Genomic DNA, 26,002 nt, shown 5'->3' on the forward strand with positions numbered 1-26,002 from the left:
AGACACACACAATTCAGCAAGGGGTTGAAAGCTTATATTAGTAAATTAAACATAAGAATCTTTATAGTTAATGCAAATCATCAGAGATACGAAATTCATGGTCATTTGGCAGTCCCTGAGTCCCAACTCCCTATAACCCTTAAAACGCTTATTGGTGCCTCCCTAGTTGTACCACCTCCTCCTATGGGTCTTTGAAGGTGTGTGGGTCTTTCTGGGAACTCTTTTAATTCTTCTCTACCTATACCACTCCCCCCTCCCCCCAATCTTTAGAAGGTTCAGTTCCCAGTCCTTGGAGGCTGGTGACTCACCCTGGGCTACAGATTTCAAACCCATCTGGCTTCTGAGTTGTAATGGCAACAACAACAAAATAAAAACCCACCAACTACAATTAGCTTAGTTAGAATGTGAACACCTGTAAATTTTACCTTGTCAGTTTAGGAATCAGTTTTCCAAGACACTTAAAATTAGTTTAAAATATTCTTCTTAAGCCACTGACTAACCTACCAATTTTGAGATTGGTGTTTCTTTATGTTTTAAAGGGTGGGTGGGGAGAGGGTGAAATTGGATTTATAGCGTACACTTTGTTGGAGTCTGAAGCCTGGACTGGCAACAGCAATTCCATAATAAGGAAAATAATAGTTTTCCCAGTGCCTGCTGTTTGTTCTTTTGTTGAGAAGAAGATTGCTGTATATTACAAATGCATCATTTTTAGAAGCTACCCTGAGAAGAATTTGTGTGGTTCTGACTTTTAAAAAAGATATTACAGACAGTTGATAAAAAGAAGGCTTCACAAGAATTATAAAAACAAAAGGACTCCTCATTGTAAAAACAAAAAAGAATGCTGGTAATACTTGCACAATAGAGACTGCCTTTTAGGCTGTTGCCCGCAGTAAAAAAGCCAACCTGAGCTAGTCCCCTTCTCCATCATTTCGAAGACAAAATAAATTTATTGTCTAAAAGGAATGTTGCAGCTCGTAGCATTGTATAGTTGAGTGTCAGTGTCAAGCAGGCTAAGTTTAAATTGAGCATATTAAGTTGAAAAGCATGCAGAGTGCACTAGCTTTTTATTCAATACTGTGTATGCTAGATTTCTTCATTGGGTTTAGTGTCTTCTGGTGTGTCTGTTTAACCTGTATTGCCAGTTTGCAAGAGGAACACAATTATGGCCTTTCTTTCTGAAATTTTTTTCCGGGTACTCGTTGTTAGGCCTTGGAGTGAATAATGGGTTCATAAACACTGTTGAATGTTTGACTACAAAGTGGTGTAATGATCCATGGAATTTGTCCATCCAGGCTTGACCTGTTTCCTTTTCCTGTTACTGAGTTTAGGAAGGGCAGCATAATCCATCTGCTCTGACTAAATTCACTCACACCGGAGCTCAAGAGTAGAAGGTTTTGTAATACCTGTGATCTGGATGCGAAGCATAATTTCAATATTTGCAATTTTTTGTGGTAATTGCTATGTTCAATAGTAAAATAAAGGTGGCGGAGTAAGAGAAAATATGAGTGCTCCTCCTTACTGTCTGTAGGAAGCTTTACTTGATGTCTACATTTTTGTTTTAATTTGTGTGTGCACACGGCCTTGAAAAGAAGACAGCCATACATAATGCTTGAGCGAAAAGAACCCCTTTTCTTAGGATGGCTTTTAATGTGTTGCTAAGAATTAAAGTATATTTATTTCGGTTGTTTGTAGTGTCTGTGTCCTTGTGCCAAATGCTGAGACTACTCATCATCTCTGTAGCAAGTTGACTTAAATGGGAGTTAGGGATGCTAAGACCTTTACAAATGATGCGTAGTGCCTCACAAGATCTGGCCTATATCATCTAAGTGTTATAGGTTGCTTTTACAGGAGCCTTTTGGCAGAGGTCAGTACAGCTTTTGGGAAGCACACATTGTTCCAATGAGGAGCCAGGGTCTTGGTTAATGAAAATATTACCATCTACTATCTTTTATTATTTATTAAGAATCCAAAAAGGAATGGATGTGTGTTCTTTCCCTACCTCCTTTCTTCCTCACAAAGAAGAAAAATGCATTTCTGGTGCCTGAATAACTCAGTTGCTTTAAAAAAGTGAATGTCATTTCACCCTCACATGCTGCTTGCCATAACACAGCCAGTGTTGATGTGAATTTATTGTGCACACTGCTAATTAAAGGATTTGTACAGTTAATCGAGGTTTGAGAAAAGTGATGTTGCTCTTTTTTCCCTCCCTTTCTTTGTTCCCTTTCCTCTTGCTTTCTTTGTCTGGAATATCTCCAGATGGTTCTCTCCCCCTACCCTCTCCTCCCCTCTCATTATTTCTTTGTGGTCACTTGCTAGTTATAGCAGTGAGGAGGGTGTCGGGAAATGATTCAGTGAAGAAAGATGCAGGGGATTTTTTCTCAGAACATGGACTTTGCTTTGAACTATTCGTGAGATACAACTGCAGATAATGAGTCATGCAGCAAAATATAGCATTTAATTTTGAGACATGGGCTTTTTCATACAAAATAGGACCAGCAGTAAATATACCCTGCTGGAAGACCATACATATGGCGATCAAGGGTTCTGGTTTCAATTTGCAATGGATGTTCAGTTTTATGTGTTGTAACTGTGCAAAGGTATAAACTGACTGCTCTTTCAATAATAAATTACAGGTTATTTTGTTCTTTTATGTATTGGCAACATAAGGTAGTGTGATTTCCCACCCCAGTAGGTCAGTGGACATGTTGATTCTGATTTGGTCAGAATCATTCTGCTCTGGTTACTTGCCCCTTTCTCGCAGTCTCTTCCTTTTAGTTAGAAACTACATTCTGAGAATCTATTGTTTTCATAAATCTGCCTTGCAGATTTACTGAAAGGTGCTACTTGACTTAAAGCACTATTAAAAATAGTTGGTGGGATAATTTGCCTGTACTGACAGTAATATATATTTGTTTCTCATTGTTCAGATTACGCTTCAATGTGAAGATAGAAATTATTGAAACTAAGTTACTTTTAATTTGTTGTTTAAACCTGCTATTACTAATGCAGCTATTATGGGGGAAAGGGGACTAGTTTGTCATTACCTGCAGTAAACGAGCTAGATTGTTTTGGGGCCAGTACCCATAGCAGAGTGGAAAAGTACACATGTTAATGCTCCTGTATGTATAGCCATATAAAAGGTATGCTTTTCTGGAATGTTATTTTTATAAATATTGGTAAGTTTATTTTATAATGTTGGATTTGGCAAGAACTGTAATAAAAATTAAATCTTTTTCTTGATTGTGGGGTCATTATGAGGGACCAGTTTAGCTCATTTATTTAGTGGATTCATCTTCCTTCCAACTGTAACTACCTACAGCAGAAGAGGAGTATTTGAAAAGAAAAAAATACCAAAGTTATTGTGATAGCCTTGGAACCAAAGAGTATGAGAACATTGTTTCAAGTTCAAGACAGTGTTCCTGTCCCAAGGTCACGGTGTTTATACAGCTGTTGCTTAAAACTGTCAATAGTTGTTTTACTAAATAATTCTGGTTTTAATAAAAGTGAGCAGTAAGAAAATAATTTTAAAATAGCATTGAATTAGTATGCATGCTTAGGTTCATCTGAAATTGAAAATGACTTGCATTGCATATTGTATTGTACTGTCTCCTATATCCAGTACAAGTTTAGGATGGACTCTGACCACTATTTGACAACCCAGACAGAGGTGAAAATAAGCCGGCACGGTACGGCACTGCATGGCATGGCGTACCGATAAGAAAGTAGCCGCTGGTACACAACCGACCATACCAGCAGGGCCACCAATGGGGTGGGGGCCAAAGTGGCAGTTTCCCTGGAGCCTGACGATTTAAAAGGGCCCAGGGCTCCCAGCAGTAGCCAGAGCCCCAGGCCCTTTAAATCGCTGCCGGAGCCACTGAAAGGCTAGTTGGGGGAGTCTGCCCCAGCCCCGCCCCTTCCAGAGGCCCAGAGCCCCTTTCCCACCTTACCCAGGACCCTGTCTGCCTTGCGTACCAGTAAGTCCTTTAAGTTGCTTTCACCTCCTGAACATCGATATGTGAGGAGAAGTGGAAGCAATAAAGTTGACAGTGGATATAGCCTAATGAATTCTGCTTTCAAGAGAATTATAAGATGGTAATCATTTCCTTTTCTCCTATACTTATATATACCCTGTTTTTGTGAATGAAGAAGTGACTCTTGTGTGTTGTACCTAGGACTCAAAGTAGTCTTTAAATTTTTCAACCTTCCTTCCCTAATAAAAGTTGGCCTCAAGCAGATGTGGGTTTTTTTGTCCTTTTTGACTTGTTCTTTTGTGGTGGAGGGTTATGTTATTCCTTTGGCAATATATGTAATTTGTTCTGCTGAGAAATCACTGATTTGCAGAATATTGTCAGTTTTTTATTGCGTGCTGCTACAAGCATGCCTTGTGTTCTGACTTACATAAGTTCTATTAATTGTAAATTAGCTTAAAGCCATCATTGTTAAAATTGTCATTTGTAAATCACTGGCAAATATCAGTTTAGTGACCTAACTAGAGAGAAAATGTTATTTGACTTATAACTAGGACCCTACAAATTCATAGTCCATTTTGGTCAATTTCACAGTCAAAGGATTTTAAAAATCGTAAATTTCATGATTTCAGCTATTTAAATCTGAAATTTCATGGTGTTGTAATTGTAGAGATCCTGACCCAAAAAGAGGTTGTGGGGGAGGTTGCAAAGTTATTGTAGGGGGAGGTTGTAGTACTGCTAACCTTACTTCTGTGCAGCTGCTGGCGAGGGGTGCTGCCTTCAGAGCTGGGCAGCTGGAAAGCAGCGGCTGCTGGCCTGGATTCCAGCTCTGAAGGCAGAGCCAGCAGCAGCACAGAAGTAAAGATGGCACAGTATGGTATTGCCACTGTTACTTCTGCGTTGTTGCCTATAAAGCTGGGCCCTCAGTCAGCCGCCGCCACTCTCTGGCCACCTAGCTCTGAAGGCAGCAGTGCAGAAGTAAGGGTGGCATGATATGATATTGTCACATTTACTTCTGTGCTGCTGCTGGTGGGGCACTGCCTGCAGAGCTGGGGGCTCAGCCAACAGTCTGCACTCTCCAGCTGCCCACCTCTGATGGCAGTGCAGAAGTAAGGGTGGCAATACCGTGACCCCTCTAAAATAACCTTGTGACACCCCCCCCCGAAACTCCCTTTTGGGTCTGGACCCTGAATTTGAGAAATGCTGGTCTCCCCTGTGAAATCTGTATTGTATAAAGTAAAAACACGCCAAAGACCAGATTTCACTAGGGGACACCACATTTCGTGGTCCATGATGTGTTTTTCATGGCCATGAATTTGGATTGGCCCTACTTATGACATCTGTTTCCTCTTCTTCACTGGGTATTTGTTCAGTATGTCACCAATCTTTGTCCTCTCTCACTGGAACAAAACTATCTGTATTACTTGGTATGTTCTTGCTTTCATACTCTGAATCATTCAGGATGAATTTCTAGGGATTTTCAACAGCCTGGTTTATTGTTGTATCTGGGTGCTGAGGGGTAACACTGAAGAATAATCAGTGTTAAGATTTTTATTTTTTGATGTGCAAAATGGTGTAAGTGTGGCCTTGGAGTTGCATCTTAAATCATGCAGCTAGAATGCCAGGAATGGACAGTAAGCTTCTCCACTGAATTTCTAATTAGGAAGAAACTGTGTAAGTAGTGATTTTTGTCCATAGAGAGTATATTGACTTTGGAGGTGCCTCTTGCATTGTCAACCTTTCATTCTTGTTGATTTCAATATATATCTACATACTATTTCTTTTTGTCACATGTTCTCTCGATTCCACCAGCAATATCAGTAGAGAACTTTCTTCGTGAGGTATAACTTTCTTACAGGCATTCTGAGTAGAGAAAGACTACATTGGATCGACATTCAATCCTCTCCTGAAATCCAGACCACATGTTCAGTACACATTTGGCAGATCGTGTATTTGTTTTCCATCTCATCAATGAAAAATTCAAGAATTTAATTCCCTTCTACTCAGCACCAACAAATGCTTGTTTATGCATCTGGCCTTCTTGGCTTCACTGTCTGTCTTGTTTCATACGCTTCCTCTTCTCCCCCTCCTCTGCCGCTGCTGCTTATTTCCTTCCACTGGTATAGAACTCCTGGATTGCATGAAATATGCCCTGATAGAAATTATTACCAGTATACCACTTCTTCTGCTGTTGAATACTGAGTCCCTCAGTCATACTCTTACAAGTAGTGACTGGACACATAGATAGCCTTATGACTAGTTTAGTTCAGATGTTTTGGAATCTGAAATTACGTACTGAAAGCAACCTTGAACAGGTTCCTCTGATCAGCCTTCTTTGACTTGTTGAGATTCTGCGCACTTCCGTAGGCATGGCATGCATAGTGCTTGCAATGTTTTTACTAGTGTTTGAATTTAGTGATTCCTACGAGGTCTGTGCAATCTCTTCTTTCTTTCCTTGTCTTTCTCTGCTCATCTGTCATTGCTTGCTTTTAGGCCACTTGTTGCTGAATGTAACTTTCCATGTTTATCTGTATTGATGTTGATGTTCTTGTTATTTCTTGTTCTGGACAGTCATGCTGCATATAGCAAGACAAGCTATTAAATTGCCTTGTGGTTATTTTTGTAGTGCTGCACAATTGTTTTCAGAAGAAAATAATTACTTGTAAGCAGAAACAGCTTTGAGAGGGCAGATAAGAAATCTTGATGCCCAATAATGGTTGAACATAAATGCAGCACACAGCTGCTTTGATGATAAAAGTAGAATAACTGTTATATGTAAACCTTAAATTAATAGTATTTCTTATTTGCATTCCAGGAAGTGCACTGTCCCACCAAGAAAGTACATAGCAGTTGGTACATAGCAGTTGTTTAACAGCATAGAGCATCCCTGCAAAACAGTTTAGGTCACGGTGAAGAGTATCTTGTCCAATTGCAACGATAGAGGGAATACATATAGATGAAATTGCAAAAAACTACTTATCCAGGAGATGGGGGCCAAATATACCTGCTCTTCAGTAACCATAGTTGAGAAGGTGCCAACTTAACACCCTGCTTAACGTCAGCATGATACTTGAATTATCAGCATTACTTCCTGCAGCACTCTGGGGTTTCGTTAGTTGCACAAAAATATTCATTAGACCCAACTGATCTTAGCTTGTGAAATTAGATTTGTTTATCGACCCGAGTGCTGTTTGAAAGGTCTTGTTTCTCATGAATTTGCACACATCTCTCATTGAAATGAATGGAGATTCTCTCCATATGCTTAATGGATAAATGAACGCTAAATATCTGATACACACAAAAAGATTTAGTTTCTTTATCTTTCTTTGTTTAAAGAAAAAAATATTAAGTTAGGATTCAGAGTACCACGTATGGCAGCTTCAATCTTCATAAACCAGATCAATAGTTTGTAGTTGGTTTTAAAAAATGCAGTTGATCTCTTGTCTTAAAATTTAAGATTCCAAACACATGAATGAGAAGCAACCAATTTTTACCTCAGACTATTTTTAAACAGTTGTCAGATGTGGCACATGATTTATACATTAAATTACTTACACGTTAAATGTTAACTTTCATGGTCCAGAGTACTGTATGAAATGTTCACCATTCAGTGGTCCTGAGGGAGGAAAGGCACATCTCAGGAAGCAGGTTTTTTAAATCTTTCAGTATACCTGGTCAGATACTTTAGCCTCCCAACCCTATGATCACATTTATAATGTGCAAGCAGAATTAAGTCCAGACCAGCAATATATATACTTGGTGCTTTAAAAGGGACAGTTTGATAAAGCTGAAAGCAATTGAGCCAAATCAGCTGAGAGGAAGAATTTAATCAGAAAAATGGTAATTGAGACTCATTTGAGAACACCATACTACATGCCCAAAAAGACACAAATCAAGGAAGAAGGCCATACTGGTTAAAAAAACAACCTGGTTTAGAGGAGGAAGTAAAAGCAGCTATAAAAATGAAATCTATCTATCAATATATAAAACAAATGGAAAAAAGGGTAAGTTGATAGTAATGAATTTCAATCAGGAGTTGGGAATTGTAGAAGAGTGATAAGGAAAGCCAGGCTGACATAAGGAGAAATCTGTGGTCAGCAATGATAAGGACAAGGAGGAGCTTTTAAAAAATATTAATAACAAAAAGAATCCTGTCACTGGTATTGGTCCATTACTAGATGGAAATAGTATAATTATCAGTAATAATTTAGAAAAGACTGAAGTGTTTTTTCTGTTCTGTATTTGGGAAACAAACAGATGGTATAGTTTCATCACATCCTTACAACACATTTTCTATTCCACTAGTATCTCTGGAGGATGTTCAACAAAAACTACTAAAGTTAGACGTTTTTAAATCAGCAGGTCCAGATAACTTGCATCCAAGAGTTTTAAGAGAGCTGGCTGAGGAACTCACTGGACCATTAATGTACATTTTCAATAAGTCACAGAGCACTGGTGAAGTTCCTGAAGACTGAAAGAAAGCTAGTGTTGTGCCAATATTTAAAAAAAGGTAAACAGGATGACCTGGTTACTTATAGGCTTGTCAGCTTGACATCAATCCTGGCAAGGTAATGGAGCAGCTGATATGAGATTTGATTATTAGAAAACAAAAGAAGAGTAATGTAATGCTAATCAACATGGATTTATGGAAAACACATCCTCTCTAACTAACTTGATATCATTTTTTTTATGAGGTTACAAGTTTGGTTGATAAAGGTAGTAGTGTTGATGCAATATACTTAGACTTCTGTAAGGTGTTTGATTGGTACCACATGGCATTTTGATTAAAAAATAGAACCGTATAAAATGTATACGGCACACATGGATTAAAAACTGGCTAACCGATAGGTCTTAAAATGTAACTGTAAACTGGGAATTATCATCAAGCAGGCGTGTTTCAAATGGTGTCCCACATGGATTGGTTCTTGGTCCTACCCTATTTATCATTTTTAGCCATAACCGGGAAGAAAACAAAATCATCACTGCTGAAGTTTCAGATGACACACAAATGGGGAGAATGGTAAATAATGAATAGGACCGGCTCACTGATTCAGAATCATCCGGATCGCTTGATAAGCGGGACAAGCAAACAATGTGTTTTAATACAGCTAAATATAAGTGTATGTACCTAGGAACAAAAGTGTAGGCCATAATTATAGGATGGGGGACTCTACCTTTGGAATTAGTGACACTGAAAAAGATTTGGATATCATAGTGGATAATCAGTTGAACATGAGTTCCCAAAGTGACACTGTGACCAAAAGAGCAAATATGATCCTTAGATGCATGAACAGGGAATCTCAGGTAGGAGTGGAGAAGTTTTTACCTCTGTATTTGGCACTAGTGCACCTGCTGCTGGTTCTGATGCCCACAAATTCAAGAAGGATGTTGATAAAGTGGAGAGGGTTCAGAGCAGAGCCACATGAATGATTAAAGGATGAGAAGTGATAGATTCAAAGAGCTCAATTTTAAGTTAACAAAGAGAGGGTTAAGGGGTAACTTGATTACAATTTGTCAGGATCTACACGCAGGACAAATATTTGATAATGGGCTCTTCAGTCTAGCAGAGAAAGGTAGAACACGTTCCAATGGTTAGAAGTTGAAGGTAGATAAATTCAGACTGGAAATAAAGGTATGCATTTTTGGCAGTGAGGGTAATTAATCACTGGAAACAATTTACAACTGGTTGTGGTGGTGTCTTGACTATTTTTAAATCAAGATTGGATGTTTTTCCAAAATGTATGTTCTAGGAATTATTTTGGGGAAGCTCTCTGTCCTGTTTTATACAGGAGATCAAACTAGGTATTCACACTGGTCCCTTCTGGTCTTGGAATCTATGAACCCATCAGTGTCTCTTGGAAAAATGTCTGGGAACTGTTCACACTGAGATTCAAACATCTTGAAATATGTTTTGTTTAGATTTTATGAAAGTGGTCCAATTTCATGAAGAAAACCTGCAAAAATGTACTTTTCAATAGGAGTTGAGAACATTTTAATTTTGTCTTATTTTTAAAGTACAGATCTTGATATTCTTGAAATTTCAGGATTAGAAATTGCATTTGGATAGCTTTATTGCATCAAAAAGTATGTAGAAGTTTTAATGTGAAACCTCTTGTTTGTGTAAACTTTGAGGCTATAGAGTGTCCCAAAACAAGATAGTATTTGGAGGAGGGAGAGGAGTTTGCTCTTTGTTTTAAAAAAACAAAAACAAAAAAACTCTGTCATTTAAAAGGTCATTCTGCTTTGAATATTATGCAAAAATGGCACCTTTTAAACTCCCATCTGCTCCCTCTGTGTATATAGGCAAATAACTGTTTACTCTAGTGTTTCTTTGTTTCCTCATGAACTGGTTTCTGTTATTGTTTGTGCATTGCTAACAAAGCTGTATACTAAATTCCACCAATTATACCTGTGGAATCCCATTATGTACAGATGATTTGCACAAATAAAATATCTTAGTGACTATAGAACACATATAAGGTGTCTGAATGCAGTGTGGAATAGAGTGGAATGTATCTAACTCAAGATCTAAGTTGGCCAGTGGAACTTTAATTACTAGACATGATGCATTAAAAGGGAAGAACCCAGCTTTAACTATAGGATGTAAAATTTTGTTTGCGGGACTGGTGAATTTTATTTGCACATGCGAACACCCACTGTTTTTTAGTCTATTTTCATAGTATAAACACAGTTGAACATTCCTTTTAGGCGGAGATGTCCAAACTCTGGTGGTTGGAGCACTTTCTCTTGGTCCATAGAGAGTTGACAGGTCACATGTTGTTTGCTACACCTTGATTCAAGCCACTGAATTTAATTAAGTCAGCAAAGCCTTGAATAGAAAATTGATAGTCAGCAGAGGAACATTATGTGAGGGGCAGTGATCCAGGTGTTTTTGAATGGTAGGTGCTAGGTAGTCTAGAAGATTTCAAATGCAAGACAAAGATACTAATTAAAATATGGGGCTACACAAAAGGAAAAAGATGAGAATCCCTACTTTTATTATTAAAAGCATGTCGTGGTTTGGTTTGATTTTCCCCTTAATGTTTTATAAAATGTATTTGTTTCCTGTTTACCAAAAAAACAGCCTTTAAATAGGAGAGAATTTGACCACTAAGTGCCAAAAGTTGAATAAAATGCCCTACCAGCTCGCTCTCGCTTCCTATAAAACTGCCTAGCACTCAGTTGCATGCAGGATTTTGGTTTTGGATTTCTATAGCGGTGTGGTCTAAATTCCAGGGAACAGAAACAGAATCCTTTCTGTTCATCTGGGAAAGTGGCCTGGGATGACAACATGCTTTTAAAAAAAAATAAAAAAAATCTCTTAGCATGTAAAACTGTCCAGCAGGCATGAAAGGAAGGAGGGCAACTTTGCATCTAAAATGTGTTGGGGTTTGAATCTTGGTTGGTGACACTGACATGTTGCAAACACAGAGGCAGCTTTCAAGATTAGATAAGGGTATAATTTTAAAATAATTAATTGCAAGATCTTAATACCCATTGCTCTATTGAAAAGAGAAGGCGGGATCGGGGGGACCTGAAGAACAAATAACCTGAGAGATCATGAAAGGACACAGTGTAGTGCATTAAATCTTTTAGACCTGTGCCACTCATTTATTTTATTCAGGCATAGAGCATTTTGGGGCACCATTTGCTTTTATGAAATCTTTTTGCAAACTCGGTCCCACCTTCCAAATTATTATTGGGGGCTCATGAGAAGCATGGAGAAAGATACCAGTTTTATTTTCTAAAGTGCCTAGTAAAAGTAGACTCCAAAGTTTGGACTAATTTAGACATTTGTGACATTTTGTGCATATTTTAGTGATTGAGATTGTGTATTCATTAGTGAATAATTGGGCATCATCTGAAAGGATTTTATATGGGACCTCTGAAGAGGTGAAAAAAAAGAACGTATACAGCCTTTTTTTTCTTTCTCTGCCTTTGTTAAATAGTTGATGTTAAAAATCCTAATCATTTTGTTTGAAGACCTGCCAGATATCTCCTCTCTGTTAACAAGAACTGTACAGTAGCTTCAAGGTCAGAATTCCAACTATAATCAATACTGATGTGATCCAGGTGATTACATTTGGTGACTGTAACTATTCGAAGACATTGTCTCAGTTCATTTCCTAGTGGACAGGTGTCCACATTACAAAAGCCACATTTAGTATTAACTGACATCTCGTCAGTTTTAGCGGAGAAATTAGAGGTAGAATGGCTTTTGAGGGCTGAACTAGGCTCTCAAGGTTACCCCTGGAGGTATTATTTTCAGAGAAGAGTTAGGTTGGCGCTGGAGGATGGGCTTTAACTGCCATAGCCAGTGCAATATCTTTTCTGTGGTAGCAAGATTTTTTTTTGAGGTTCTCAATCCACCACCTTTCATTTGCTTATACTGTTTTAGAAAATGGATGTACATTTTATCCAAAGATCAGAAGTGAAAATGTTTTCCAGTTCTACAGGATAGTTTGCCATGACTGGTTACAATACCTACAGTGAGTGTAATAGCTACTACCTCTTAAGAAAAAAGGTAAAAGTATATATATGACAGCTCTAAAAGTGATGCATTGAACTGTAGGTTTCCTATTAGAAAATATTTTGGCTGACAACATAAGGCAGCTATAATATATAGAAATGTCATGGAGCATATTTCAGTATAATACACAATTTGAAAGGAACAGCTGGTTTACTAGAGATGAATACTCAATGTATTTGTTATAATAGTTTCCAATATGTTGTAGGCTGGCTTAAAGCATGGTTCAGTGGAAACTGCTCAAGTGTTTTCATGTTAAGGAAATTGTCCCTCAAAGAGTGAAGGGGAAGTTCCACATTTGCAAGCATAATAAAAATGGCAATTGTGTGGTCCTTCAAGTGTCAGTTGCTTTTTTATAGATTCTTGTTAAATATGAAACATTTTTAATGTTCTTTGATGTATATAAGAATATTGGCTTACAAAAGTAGTCTGGTAAAACACAGCAGGAAAGAAACAAATTCATGCCATTTAGGAAAGTTTTGAATGGTTGTACACGTGGCGCCTTTCTTACCAAATGTAGGTCAGAGGTTAGAGCTGCCCTGTGCATGCATGTCTGTGAATAAAATACATTTCCGTATTCCTTTCTCATGCCTCCCCAATATCTCTTGCCCAGTGAACTGGTACTGTGCCGCTGAGTTTAGTTTTGGTTGTTATGGACCTTTTGTCATGAATTTTTATTTTTGAAAAGAAGAGCAAACTCTTCCTTCTCCAGTATCTCATTGACCTGGCACTGGTTTGTGCATGTTGGTCAGTTGTTTAATAGTGTTTTTGAAATTGCCAAAACTACATTTAATACATTAATTAGAACTAACAAGAAAGTTTGACATTCTAGACCAGGGTAAACTTTTTGGCCCGAGGGCTGCATCTAGGTATGGTGGGCCATGAATGCTCAAGAAATTGGGGGTTGGGGTGCAGGAGGGGGAGAGGGCTCCAGCTGGGGATGCGAGCTCTGGGGTGGGGCAAGAAATGAGGAGTTCAGGGTGCAGGAGGGGCTCTGGGCTTGGGCAGCGGGCTGGGGTGTGTGGAGAGGGTGGGGGCTCCAGCTGGGGGTGTGGACTCTGGGGTGGGGCTGGGGATGAGGGGTTGAGGGTGCAGGAGGGGGCTCTGGGCTGGGACCAGGGAAGTTCAGAGGGTGAGAGGGGGATCAGGAATGGGGGTTGGGGTGTGGAAGGGGGATCGGGGTGCAGGCTCCAGGCAGCGCTTACCTCAAGCAGCTCCCAGAAGCAGCAGCATGTCCCCCCTCTGTCTCCTACATGGAGGCATGGCCAGGCAGTTCTGCATGGTACCCTGTCCACACATGCTGCCCCTGCAGCTCCCATTGGCCACAGTTCCTGGCCAATGGAAGCTGCGAGGGTGGCACTTGGGGCAGGAGTAACATAGAGCCGGAGTGGGGACATGCCTCTGCTTCCACTAGCCGTGCAGAGCCATGGCACATGTGGAGCTGGGCAAGCCCCAGACCTCACTCTCCAGCGGGAGTTCGACAGCTGAATTAAAACGTCTGAAGGGGCGGATGTGGCCCATGGGCCATAATTTGCCCACCCCTGGTCTAGACACTTTCTTTCTAGTCAGACTGCTCCCTAGGTTCATTAGTAGCAGTGTGGCAGTGTTATTTTGATTAAAGAATGTTTAGATGGTGCAGACGATGAAACAATTGGACTCAGTTTGCTTTCTAAAGAAGTAGGAAAGTATGTTCCCTGTAGTACTCTGACCTTAAAATACTAAGACCATTACAATGCAATATGGAAATAGTTAATCTGGAGCAGAAAACTTCAAGTCATCAACTAGCTGGACATGGTTCATTATTAAAAAAAAAAATCAATTATTAATCACAGATGTCCAAGTTTCTAGGGTTGGTAAAGCTGGGAATAGGAGTATTCCAGTTTCCCCTTAACTTCAGGAATGTGTGCGCGCACTGGAGGTCATCTTATATTTTAGTTTGAGAGGGTCCGAATCCATGCTGCTTGCCCTTTTACTTTAGCTCTGTTTAAAAAAAAAAAAAGTTAATTCATGGACTTTTTGTGAACTCTCTGACCTCATCAACAGAGAAACATATGTGCTTTTACTTCAGGTTAGGGGAGAGGTGGAATTTAATTGACTTTCTCTTATGTTTATGAATAGTCTAACAAAAAGGTGCAGCCATTAGTAATTCAGGAAAGAAAAAAAAAACAGAAGGTTTACTAAGCTCGAGTGGTGTCTATAAATTATGTTTCATTAACTTGTATTGTACCCGTGCCTTGCTAGAAATTAGCGTCAAATTCTTAGAACATAAACAAGAAGGCCAAATGTTTCTCTAAAGGGGAGGCTATGGGACACTGGACAGGCACTTACTAGAAAGTTTTCTGTTCCTGGGACACAGTAGGGGCTAAAAGACCCAACACTTAATCAGTCTGTCTCTAGTTACAAAGTCAATGTTCTTGCATTCATTTTGAATGCATATATCTCTTCTTAGAGCCTGTATTACTGATAAAGGATTCTTGAGCAACCTTAGTAAAACAAATTGGTCAGCAGTCATAATAAAGAAAAAATAAAACCACTTTTAGTTTAAGGTTCCCATGAAGAACTGCAAATGGTAGAGAAAATGTTGCTCTAATTACCTGAGTATATGTAGCTAAACCAGGGTAGAATTTTTGAAAGCATGTGAGTGCCATTTTTCAAAAGTGGAAGTCGGTGGCCCTTAGGGAGCTTTTTGATTATTTTACTCCTAATCTTTAACAAATGGATGTAAAATGATGAATTTTATGTTGTTTTTGCTAATCAGTGACAGTTATCAATATAAGTAACCAGTTTCATCAGAGTTTCTGTTAATCATGCATTGCAGAGCCTGTTATCTTACTTAACATGAAGGGGATTAGAATTATGGTTCTACATTTGTACCTGGGCTCTGGAGCATAAGGTCCTGATCCTGCAATGGGAATGTTGTTACCAAATTTTCCTAGTATTTTGAGGTATGCTCATTTATTAAGGCTACTCTTCTGGGGGGGGGGGCAGGGTGTTCTGTAATTCTGTCAATGTACTACTTGTGTTCTCATATGGAGCTCTACTTCTCCCTGCTGCAAGTTCCCTCCCAATGGAGCTATCCTGCAGGACCTAGGTTCCCCAGGGCTGGGTTCTTCCAGCCCCAGAATCAGATGAACATACACATTAGCAGAGTGTGTTTGAGAGGACCGGGTTAATCAGCACTGCCAAGATAATCCCTTATATATCCCTGGATTCAGTAGGCTAGGTCGAAGAGCATTTCCAAGCTGTCACCCTCATATGCCTTTGGACTCAGCAGCAAGGTCAAACAGCACCTCCAAGTTGTCACTCTCATATGCTCTGGGCACCACACCGGAATAGAATATGCCTGAGCAGGGTGGATCGAGCAGCACTTTCAGTCTGCCGCCCTCATATGTCTCAGGTTCAGCATGTCTCTATCCCCACTTTCATGTTACAATTGTTCTGGTAGTGTCCCGCTTGATGAGCAGACCCCACAGGATTTCTAAGCGCTGCAGGGATCTTTAGCTTAGGCACGAGGAGTGTTGCTGCAAAGTGAATGAGGAAGCCAAAAAACACCTATTGGGCGGGGAGAGAGAGAGAGAAACAACTAGCTTAACCATGAAGGTTATTTATTGCCAGATAATAAGCATATAGGGGAGCCAAACAAACAAAACAGTTATAATATTAAATCTACCTTAAATTTGTTTATAAAAGTCAGGTTTCGAGAACAATAACTGATCTCACAAGTCAGGGTCAGAAGGCTATACCTAGAGAGAGAAAGAGCTGGGTTCTCACCACTCCGTGAAACTTGAATCGATTGGGGTTCCCAGATCGTGATGGTAGCTGAGGGTCTGGAGACAAGAAGAGCCCCCAGCACGATCAGTCAGGAGAAGATGATGTCCCAATGGAACTGATGCAGATTTTGGATCCAGGCATCAGAACACTTACTTGAGCATGGGTAGGGGGGTTTGTAGGGAAACAACAATGGTTCAAGGGAGAACACTAGATTTGTTTATGGGTAAACTAATGGCTCAAGGGAGTATACCATGGGTCAGCAAACTATGGCCTATGGGCCGGATCCGGCCCGCAGGATTGCCACACCTGTAGTGCCACATACCCCGCACTGCTCCTGAAAGCGGCTGGCACCACGTCCCTGCGGCCCTTAGTGGGGCGGGGCAGAGGGCTTCACACACTGCCCTCCCCTGCAGGCATGCCCCCCGCAGCTTCCATTGGCTGGGAACGGGGAACTGCTACCAATAGGAGCTTTGGGGGAGGTACCAGCAGGCGAGGGCAGCACAAAAAGCCCTCTGCCCCCTCCCAGGTCCGCAGGGATGTGGTGCCAGGCATGGGGCCAGGGCGGGCAGGGAGCCTGTCTTAGCCCTGCTGTGCGCTGCTGCCATCCTGGAGTTGCTCCAGGTAAGCAGCGCCAGGCTGGAGCCTTCACCCTGAACTCATGCACCCCAATCCCCTGCCCTGAGACCCCAGATGCAGCCCACACTCCCTCCCACTCCCCAAGCCCCTGCCCTGAGCCCCGTCCCACACCTCAACCCCTTGCCTCAGCCCGGCATGCGATTTTTCCCCACCCTAGGGCCAAAAGTTTGCTCACCCCTGGAGTATCTAAGTTGTTTTGTTCAGGCTAGACAATAGTAACTGCTCATTCCTGGCTGTGGGCCGTGTTCTGGGATGGAACTCACAATGCAATTAGGGAGCTTCAGTATTTTGGGTACCAATAAAGGATTTATCACTGGAATTGATCTGATAACTACTGAGCTGGGTATGTGCAGGGGGGGTTCATTAATATCTGGTGCAGAGATCCCCCATCATGCAGTGTTTCCCTGCTTTTCTGGTCCCAGAGTTCTGTGTGGTTCTTGCCTTGGAGTCTCTGTTCTCCACTCTGTGTGCTAATGGGGATGCCTCCCTGTCCCATCTTCGATGCAAATGAGGCTAGGGGAGTTTCCTTAATCCTATCGTCCTTGTCTGGAGAGGTTCAGGTGTGTCTCCTACTGCCTTTTCATTGCTTTTGTAAGTCTTTCTTCTGATTGGTTTTGGTTCAAGCAGGGGGTCAGGGAAGGAGGTCTTTCATGAGTCAGACAGGCTGGGTATTGTACCCTGATTCCCCAAGAACACAGAGCTGGTAGGTAACACTGCTCACATGCATAAAGTTGAGCAGCTGAGGAAGTGTTTGTATAATTGTGCCTTAATTCTGTAATCGTTAGACAGATAGATACATTTCCTTTTAACTTCAGTAGGAGTCTGCTTGTTTGAATAAGAACTGCAGAATCTGGTCCCTGGTCAGCAGCAACTGGGATCCTTTTAGAGTGAGACAATGAATTGTTATTGGGAAGCAACCTCATGTGTTCAACCTTTGAAATGGCAGACATACTCTGTGGAGTCAGCACTGAGGCTTCTTCATTGAGAGTGAGATCAGTATGAACCAATACAGACAATTACATTGAACCTCTAATAAGTGGAAATGTAAGTGAATATCTGTAAGAGTTACAAATGAGTACTTTGTGGTCTGCAGATGTGTGTGCACAAACAAATAACATACATTGTTCTAGTGAATTGCATACCCAGAGTTAAAATATCCCAGTGATTACATGTCTGTTGCTACAGAGAAGATTGTTTGACCAAAAGATGTATTAGCAAAATACAGGAAAATATTGAGATGGGCTGGAGGCTAGAAAATAAGCTTTATGCCAAGGAGAGATTAATAGAAAGGCAGCACATGCTCCCCCAGTGTCTTTAGTCTGTGAGATGGGCATCTCTGGGGCTGCTCAAGCCACACTTCAAAATAACCCAAAACAGTGTTTTTGCATTCTTCCTGGATCCTTTAACTCTTCCTCCACAGTCAGATATGGCTCTTAATGATAGTTTGCACTTAGTATTCTGCAATAGCTAAGCAGCCTGATGTGTTCTGTTTTGCAGAGCTGCTCCTCTGCAAGAAAGATAAGCTTACCCAGGCTTGTCCCTACCATAGTGAGAGAGAACGCTGTTCTAAATTGCTTTATTTGTTCCCCACCATTTTTGGTGAAAGAATCCCCTTGCACCAAAGCTGGGTAGGAAGGATCTGAGTATCTATACCAACTTGGAGAAGGAATGCAGAGAGAGTGTTTAACTCCCAGCACTAAAGCCATCCAGCTAAAGGCAGTTTAAGAAGATCTTTTCACAAACCTGCTTTTAAACATAAACCTGCAGCGATAACTCAAAAAAAAAAAAAAAGAGAAAAAACCCAACAGTTTATGGAGTCTTGTTAATACACTAATAATGATAGTTGTAAGAGAAGCCTTCACATTTAAAAACAAAAATTGTATGAAAACTTACTTTGGCTAGGGGAAAAGTACAGACTAGCAGTACTAGCATTGCATATGCAGTGGGTGTTTACCATAGGGGTACTGTCCAGTCCAAGTGACATGAACCTCACTGGAAACTGCTGTTGATCTTATGTATAATAATTACTAGATGGGGGTGGGGGAAGAATTATCTTTTGTTTGATTGCAGAACCTCGGGCATTCTCAAGCAAAGAAGCAAATATTGCTCATCCTGAGGTTTGAGCATGGGCATATTTTCTTTTAAATATTACTACTCATGCTGTTTCCTTTTTAAAAGTGTCAGATTAAAGCAAAAGATATTTAACAGGAGTTTATCTGAAGTCTTCTTTCCCTTCCCCTCCAACCTCCCTTCACCCTCCTAAATAAATAAATAAATCAGTTTGTCACAAAACTAACAGAACATTTGTGGTGATTGTGCACATTGGAAGCTTGTGCATATGTATATATGAGTATTGAAGCTGAGTAAAAAAATTAACACATTTTAAGACAGCTTCCTTTTAGCGTAAAAATACTTTACTGAATTTGTGCACATTACAAAATACGTAAAATTAGAACTTTTGGTCAGTGTATATGTGTAAATGGTAATCAGCAAAAGACAAAGGACATGACTATGAGTGGTCATTTATAATGCAGTGCTCTCTGATCATTGCACCGGTTGTCGAGGGCCGGACATTCTTAATTGATATAACGGTTTTGGTGCTCAAGTTAAGACATTTTGAAGGAATCTTGCATTCAGAGAGCCTGTGCTCACTTCCTGAAACCGGCCCTTTTAAGATGTCTCAAGTTGATTATCCAAAATCACAGCTCATTTGAGGAAAACTCTGGCCCTGATTTGTAGTGGGGTTTTTAAGCTTCCTTCTTAGTCATCAGATGGCGTTAGCCATTGTGAAGGGCAGTAAACTAGACTTGATAAATCTAGTGAGTTGTTCCACTGGGCTAATGGCCACATTATCAGTGTAAATTTTGTTGTGCTGCATTTCTAGTCTCTTCTCTCTTAGGAAATCTGACACATGAAAGGTACAATTAGAGTTGCCTCCTACTGTAATGTAAATATAAATGAAGACTCTCTTTTATTTACATTTCATATTTTACCATCAGTATTTTAAAATCTACTAAGTTCTTTCCCTTGATTTTAAATTGCTCAGTTGTCAATATTATCCTTCTAAAATATTGTTCACATTTTTTTCTCAGATTCTCTTTCAGTCTCCAGTAACGAGCCAGTCCTCCTGCCTCCGTAACATCACTTCAGCCCCATATGATTGGTGCACAGAGCTCCCCAGGCCCCAAACGCCCTGGCAACACCCTGAGGAAATGGCTTACTAGTCCAGTGAGGCGTCTTAGCAGTGGGAAGGCAGATGGGCATGTCAAGAAATGGCCCATAAGCATAAGAAGAGTAGAGAGGTGCGCAAAAGTGCTGATGGCTGGCTCTCAGAAGGACTCAGATGACAGTGCTGCTACGCCACAGGATGAAACCATTGAAGAGGTTAGTGTGTTCAGGCAACTTTCTTATGGTTTATAAATATTGGGACATGATTCAGTGCTCAGTTTTTGGATGCTGGGAGGCACCGCAAGATGGCACACAGCTTATTTTGCTTCTGTTGCTTTTTGTACAAATTTGATTTGGTCAAGTAAACGAAGTCATCTCATCCAGGTCTCTTGTGGATGTGTTTCAGTTTTATGCAGCTATCAGTCCCATGTGTGCCTTGACTGTCATTCTCTGCTCCAGAAGAGCCCTGTACTGGAATAAGGGTTTATGCGGTTCAGTGTTAAGAGCATTAGCAGAGTTGTGTGGGGAGAGCGCTCTCGTTGACAAATAGAAAAGAGGATGGGAGGAAATTTACTTTTTAACCTCATCTCCCAGCCTACTACACCCCCAATCAGAAAACTGACTTTCCGACGCATGCTGAGTAAATCTGAGTAATGTTCTGATGATAGGCTTTTTCATGCTTCCCTTTTCTCCCTTCCCAAAGGTCCAGGAGGATGTATAGGGAAGGGTTATTAACCACTTTAAAGCCAGCAAATCTTGCATTCCTGCCTTTAGAATAATGTGCATTTCATTAGTGCAGTGTACTGGGAAATAGCTGACTTCTCGAACCAAAAGGTGGTTACAATCAGTTACGTAATACCCTCATAAGCTTTCATTAAAGCAAAGGGAATGAGGAGGTTGTATCATGGAGTTCATGTCACAGATGTCTTTCTGTTGAAAACCTTTTTCTTCCCCGCCATTCATAGTTCTGGTGAGATTAGGACCCATATCCAGTTGATAAAGGTACAAACTGGGCCTGATTATGCTTTCACTTATGTGTGCACAGTTCACATTGAATCTTGTTCCATAACAGACCATCCAAGGGTTCTACTCACATTGTATGTTAGTTCACCTTTTCTTTGACCTGAATCTGACCAGCAGTTCTGATGATTTTCCTACAGAATATAGATAATGGAGTCTGATTTCTAACTAAGTGACCCAACATTATTATTTTTAGTGGCTTTTTGTCTTATTTTTCCTTTGCTACTGGCATATTTCATTTTCAACTTGGAGCATTGGTGATGCAAGTAAAAGCTGAAAGGAAATGGACTAGAGGCGTGGCACCATGATGGTGTAGGAGCTGTGGGTTTGGGAAAAGTGTTGTTCTCCATCCTCAGGTGCCGTAATGTAGAAAGAGACCCTTCTCCCAAGGTAATAGTGGCAATTTTCTCAGAAGTAGCCATCCCTACATTCCTGAGTGTGGGAAGAGCGGTAGTGTCCTATCAATGCCCTGAGGTGGAGAGAAGTTAGTACAAGTCATTCCTTCTTACTGTGAAGGAATTGCAATATCCTGTAAGCTATTTTTGTTGCAGACCAAGGATTGAGGTCTTGTTCCTCATGTAGCTTACAGGATTGTTTTCTACCCAGAAAACATTAAAAACAAAGTACGTGGTCTGTATTCACTGTTGAAAGGAGAACCAGTGATGAAGTGTAGGATTTTATTAAAATATCCCATATTGTAATACTATTTTGTACTCATGTCGCACCTTTCAGTTTGAGGACATGAGTACTCTACAGATGCCAAGTCTGTAGTTAGGTATATTGGACCCATTTTACAGAGGTAAACTGAGCAGAATCAAAGTCCTTGATGGAACCCAGCAGTCCACTCCCAAGCCTCGGTTTGTAACCTTTTCTGTGGTAACACTCACACTGAAGTTCTTGCAAGTCACTTGTACTCACTGCACCACCCAGTGCCTTACTTGTTGAACCCGTCATAAACTGCATCTTTTTAGGTAGTTAGATTTTTGCCACTGTCTCTATCTCTTGAGATGTTGATCTGTTTAGCTGTCCCTAGGCTTGCTGGAGATGAGCCTTCAGAGGTAGTCCAGCATCTGAGAGACAGCTTCCACTTACTCTGCTTTATGTATCTTATGAATGTCTTGATCTTCATTGCAGAGAGGGAGGAATGAGGGGCTGAGCAGCGGCACTCTCTCCAAATCCTCCTCTTCTGGCATGCAGAGCTGTGGAGAGGAAGAGGTGAAGAAGGAGCAGATGCTGTACCACTCCCTCCTCCATGGCATTCAGCAACACAGTCTACTCCAGCCAGACTCCCAGGATGACAAGGTAAAAAGGGAAATGGGGAAGAATCTCACATACTGAGATAGACTGATAACTTTTAGAGTGTCCTTAAAGGGATTTGGTATGGAGAAAATATCTGGAACATCAATAATTATATGGGTACAATTGAGTACACAATTACAGAAACCTTACATGGTTGTTTAAAAAAGGACCTTATAGCAAAGGTAGGGATGAGCAGTTGATCTTTGTGTGCGTAAAGGAGTTCTAAAACCACACACACCACATCCCTTCTGAGTGGCTTCACATTTTTGTAATACTTCATGCTTATATATGCTTAGTCTTCCCCCTTTCCACTAGTTAAGAGCTGTTGTGGGGAGCAGTTAACTTTCTGACTGAAACCTTTTTATCCTGTAGGTAATTCACAAAACAATTCCTGTTACCCTCAAACATGGAGTTTTTGTTACAAACATTTTCCATTTGCGCAGGAAGATGGTTTTCATGTCGACATAAAGTCATGTGTCCATTGTGAGCAACACCAGTTTTCCTCAAGTGCTATAAAGCCTTGATCCACGTTAATGACTTGCTGCCTGAAATGTTCAGTTTAACAAACAAAGCTAAGTTTAAATTGAGAGTGCAAAACTGTATCTGAAACCAGTAACTGGTAAGTTTTGGATAGAGATCATCAATCTGCCAAATGAATCGTATTTTCATATTTTCTTGGTTTAAAAAAAACATCTCACAACGCACTCAGGTTTTCGGATGTTTTTTTTCAATTTCAACATGAATTAAATTTTTATGGGGCAGTCACAAAGCCTGAAAATAGAGGATTTTAAAATGGAAACTATTGACTTCTGCAGCATGGACCTCACCTCTAATCTCATTTTGTCCCCATTGTGCTCTTTAAAATGCTTAAGTGTTGAAATACATGGTATGAGCTCATTGTTAGTGAGTTTTATTGGCGGTTCTTCGCCTTTCTTAGTAAAGCAGATTTTTTTTTCCAACAGTTTTTCTTTCTCTCTTTCACTCTTGTTGTTTTGTCCTGGGAATCTCAATCATAATTTAAGTAGACACTTTCTGGATTGCAATGGGGTTTTCCATGCACTGCAGCACTAGTTTCCTGCCTTTTTCTGAACTGGAAACCGTCTCAGTACAGGAAATGATGGATGAACATACTGGGAAATACTTCTGAGACCAACTCAAAAAAAGAATTATACTCTTCAAATCTCTTATTCTTTTAAAAATTGTGGGGGGGGGGGGCGTTTCTGCTGGTTAGAAAATTGTCTGACCTTTTGTGTGCTAGAGTTGCAATAGTGTTGGTGAGAATCATGTTTTTTAAAATCTCTTGCTAGCAAGCTGCTAACATGATTTCTTAACCAGTGTATCCAGTAACTGTGATATGAATAACACATACTAACATTGCCCTTATAGTATAGGTCCATCTGCATTACAAATGCAATTATGTGAGAGGAAGCCGTGTTATAATTTGGGGCTCCTTCATTTTGCATTTTCAGTGTAGATTGGACCTTTAGCACAGTGTTGTGTAACGAACCAAAAAGATAGGTTTTGCCCTCACTTGCCAGATTATCCATGCTTGCAAAAAAATATGTTTGAATGATGATCTGCCTCATGCATTTTCAACACTGGTGTAAGCAGGACCTTGGAGAAGGATTTACTTTGTTTTAATATGAATCCCTTGGAGGACAGAAACATGCTCCCATAGTGTTTCTATCTGTCTCTAATAGACCAAACCTTGTATCCAAACACTGCCGACTTCATGGTAGTTTGGATTCTGATCCACATCCAGATTAAACTTTGTCTTGGATACATGTTTAGGACATAAGTTTTGTCAAGTTGTTTTAGTAGCACTTGGGAGTGGGATTGTGACATCTGGCAACATCTGCCCCAAGGCCCATTGCATGTGGGCTTGCTCAGTTTTGGATGTATATGCAAGCACCCAGGTATGAGGCCATATTGGTTTCTCTAATGTCACCGAATAACAGACTCATTTTTTTTCATTAGCATTTCTTGTATAGTACACATGCTTCTGTTTGGAGAATCATTGCACAATTCATTTATTGCATTGAATAGCATCTTAGGAGTTTTTTGCATTTATTTTTGGATAAACTATATTGATGTTTCAGTACAGTTGTTATATTGTAAAACTAATTATTTTTGTTTTTGTTTTTCTCTTTTTGTAAATTTTGACTGTAGCATTACGTTGATTTGTGTTCTGTCTCTGCTTTGGCTCAATTCCCTTACCTTTCCATTTAAAGTTATTTGTGATTCCCTCGTTTAACCTACCCTATGTTCCTTTCTCAGCAAGGCAAACAAAAGCACACCCAGATCCTTGTTTTCAATAATGGGGTTGAAAACCACAGTCAAGAGCATTCCGTTTAAAATCATTATGATGTAATTTCTTTGTTTGTCCAACATGTTTGAAACATTTGCAGAACCATTTAACCTGTGTTGCTTGAGGTATATCCGTCCTTTCCTTAATATGAAGTAAGGTTCATATTGTAACGCTGTTCCTCTTTCCAGTTATTTAATGATACATGTAATCTGCAAACCAGCTGTGTGTTTGCTAATTACGGAAGCTGAATTTAATAGCCCTCTCCCAGAATCCTTTGCTGTGAATACCTTTTTACCTCAGTTTGTAGCTATAAACTGGCATCTTATAGCTTGTGAGGCCAGAGATCTTCTATACTCTGCATTTACCTTTGGGGAAAATGGATGACACACAGAATGGTGAGCTTGATTTCCCCCATTCAAGCTGGGAAATATACCCCAGCTCCTTTTAGAAATGTAAATCTCTTGATTTATTTTCATGGTTTATTTTTTAATCCTGTTTCAAGGTTTGTGTATTGTAATTATTTTTACAGTTGCTTCTTATTTATATACAGAGTTGGAAAAATACTTAAATTATTCTCTATCAGTCAGGTCAGTCACTGCAATCTGTATGGCTGTCCTGATAGACTTTATAATAGTCAGCAGTTGAAAATTTCCCAAGGATATTTCCCAGATCTATAATGTGCTAAAGAGAATTATGAAGTTACATCCTACTAACTGAAATAGATTTAAACTGTGCATGGACAGTTATCAATGTGTATCACAGTTTATTTAAAAATTTTAGATTCCATTTGCATAATTATAAGGAAACATTTCATTCTTAAATTAAAGGGAAATCTTTGCTGGGTAGCTTGACCTGAAAAGATACTTGAAAGTGGAATCTTGACAGCGTGTGACAAACTAAAGTAAACTTGATATTTTTCCTTTTTTGTCATTGCACAGGCATCTTCTCGATTATTGGTACGCCCCACCAGCTCTGAGACACCCAGTGCAGCAGAACTAGTCAGTGCAATTGAGGAACTCGTCAAAAGCAAAATGGTGAGACTGATTGGAAGATAAACATGATTCAGAAGCTAAGGCAACTCCAAACTGCCCCGCTGCATAAAAAGTTCTAACACACTTCCCTATGAATTCCAACATGTAGCATCGTCCATTTTCAAAAGCAGCCTCAAAACTTTGTGCATGCAAGGTGGCATATATCCATGAATGTACGAGCATATATGGAATATACATATATTCAGAGAGAAAAGATTACCAGGCAATGTGAAACCTACATCTCTACCCCAATATAACGCTGTCCTCAGGAGCC

General features: G+C 40.1%; 1 protein-coding gene across 1 annotated transcript in view; it reads left to right on the forward strand.

Moving 5' to 3' along the window:
- The window catches only part of TRIO (trio Rho guanine nucleotide exchange factor), a 458,240-nt gene that overhangs the window by 377,857 nt on the left and 54,381 nt on the right, over positions 1-26,002 (forward strand). Inside the window, 8 exon segments of the mRNA XM_030551719.1 lie at positions 19,995-20,015; positions 20,018-20,173; positions 20,176-20,222; positions 20,224-20,286; positions 22,225-22,300; positions 22,303-22,342; positions 22,344-22,392; positions 25,636-25,731. Coding sequence (XP_030407579.1) covers positions 19,995-20,015; positions 20,018-20,173; positions 20,176-20,222; positions 20,224-20,286; positions 22,225-22,300; positions 22,303-22,342; positions 22,344-22,392; positions 25,636-25,731 — 548 coding nt within the window.

The sequence above is a fragment of the Gopherus evgoodei genome, chromosome 2, assembly GCF_007399415.2.
Source record: "Gopherus evgoodei ecotype Sinaloan lineage chromosome 2, rGopEvg1_v1.p, whole genome shotgun sequence".
Lineage (NCBI taxonomy): Eukaryota > Metazoa > Chordata > Testudines > Testudinidae > Gopherus > Gopherus evgoodei.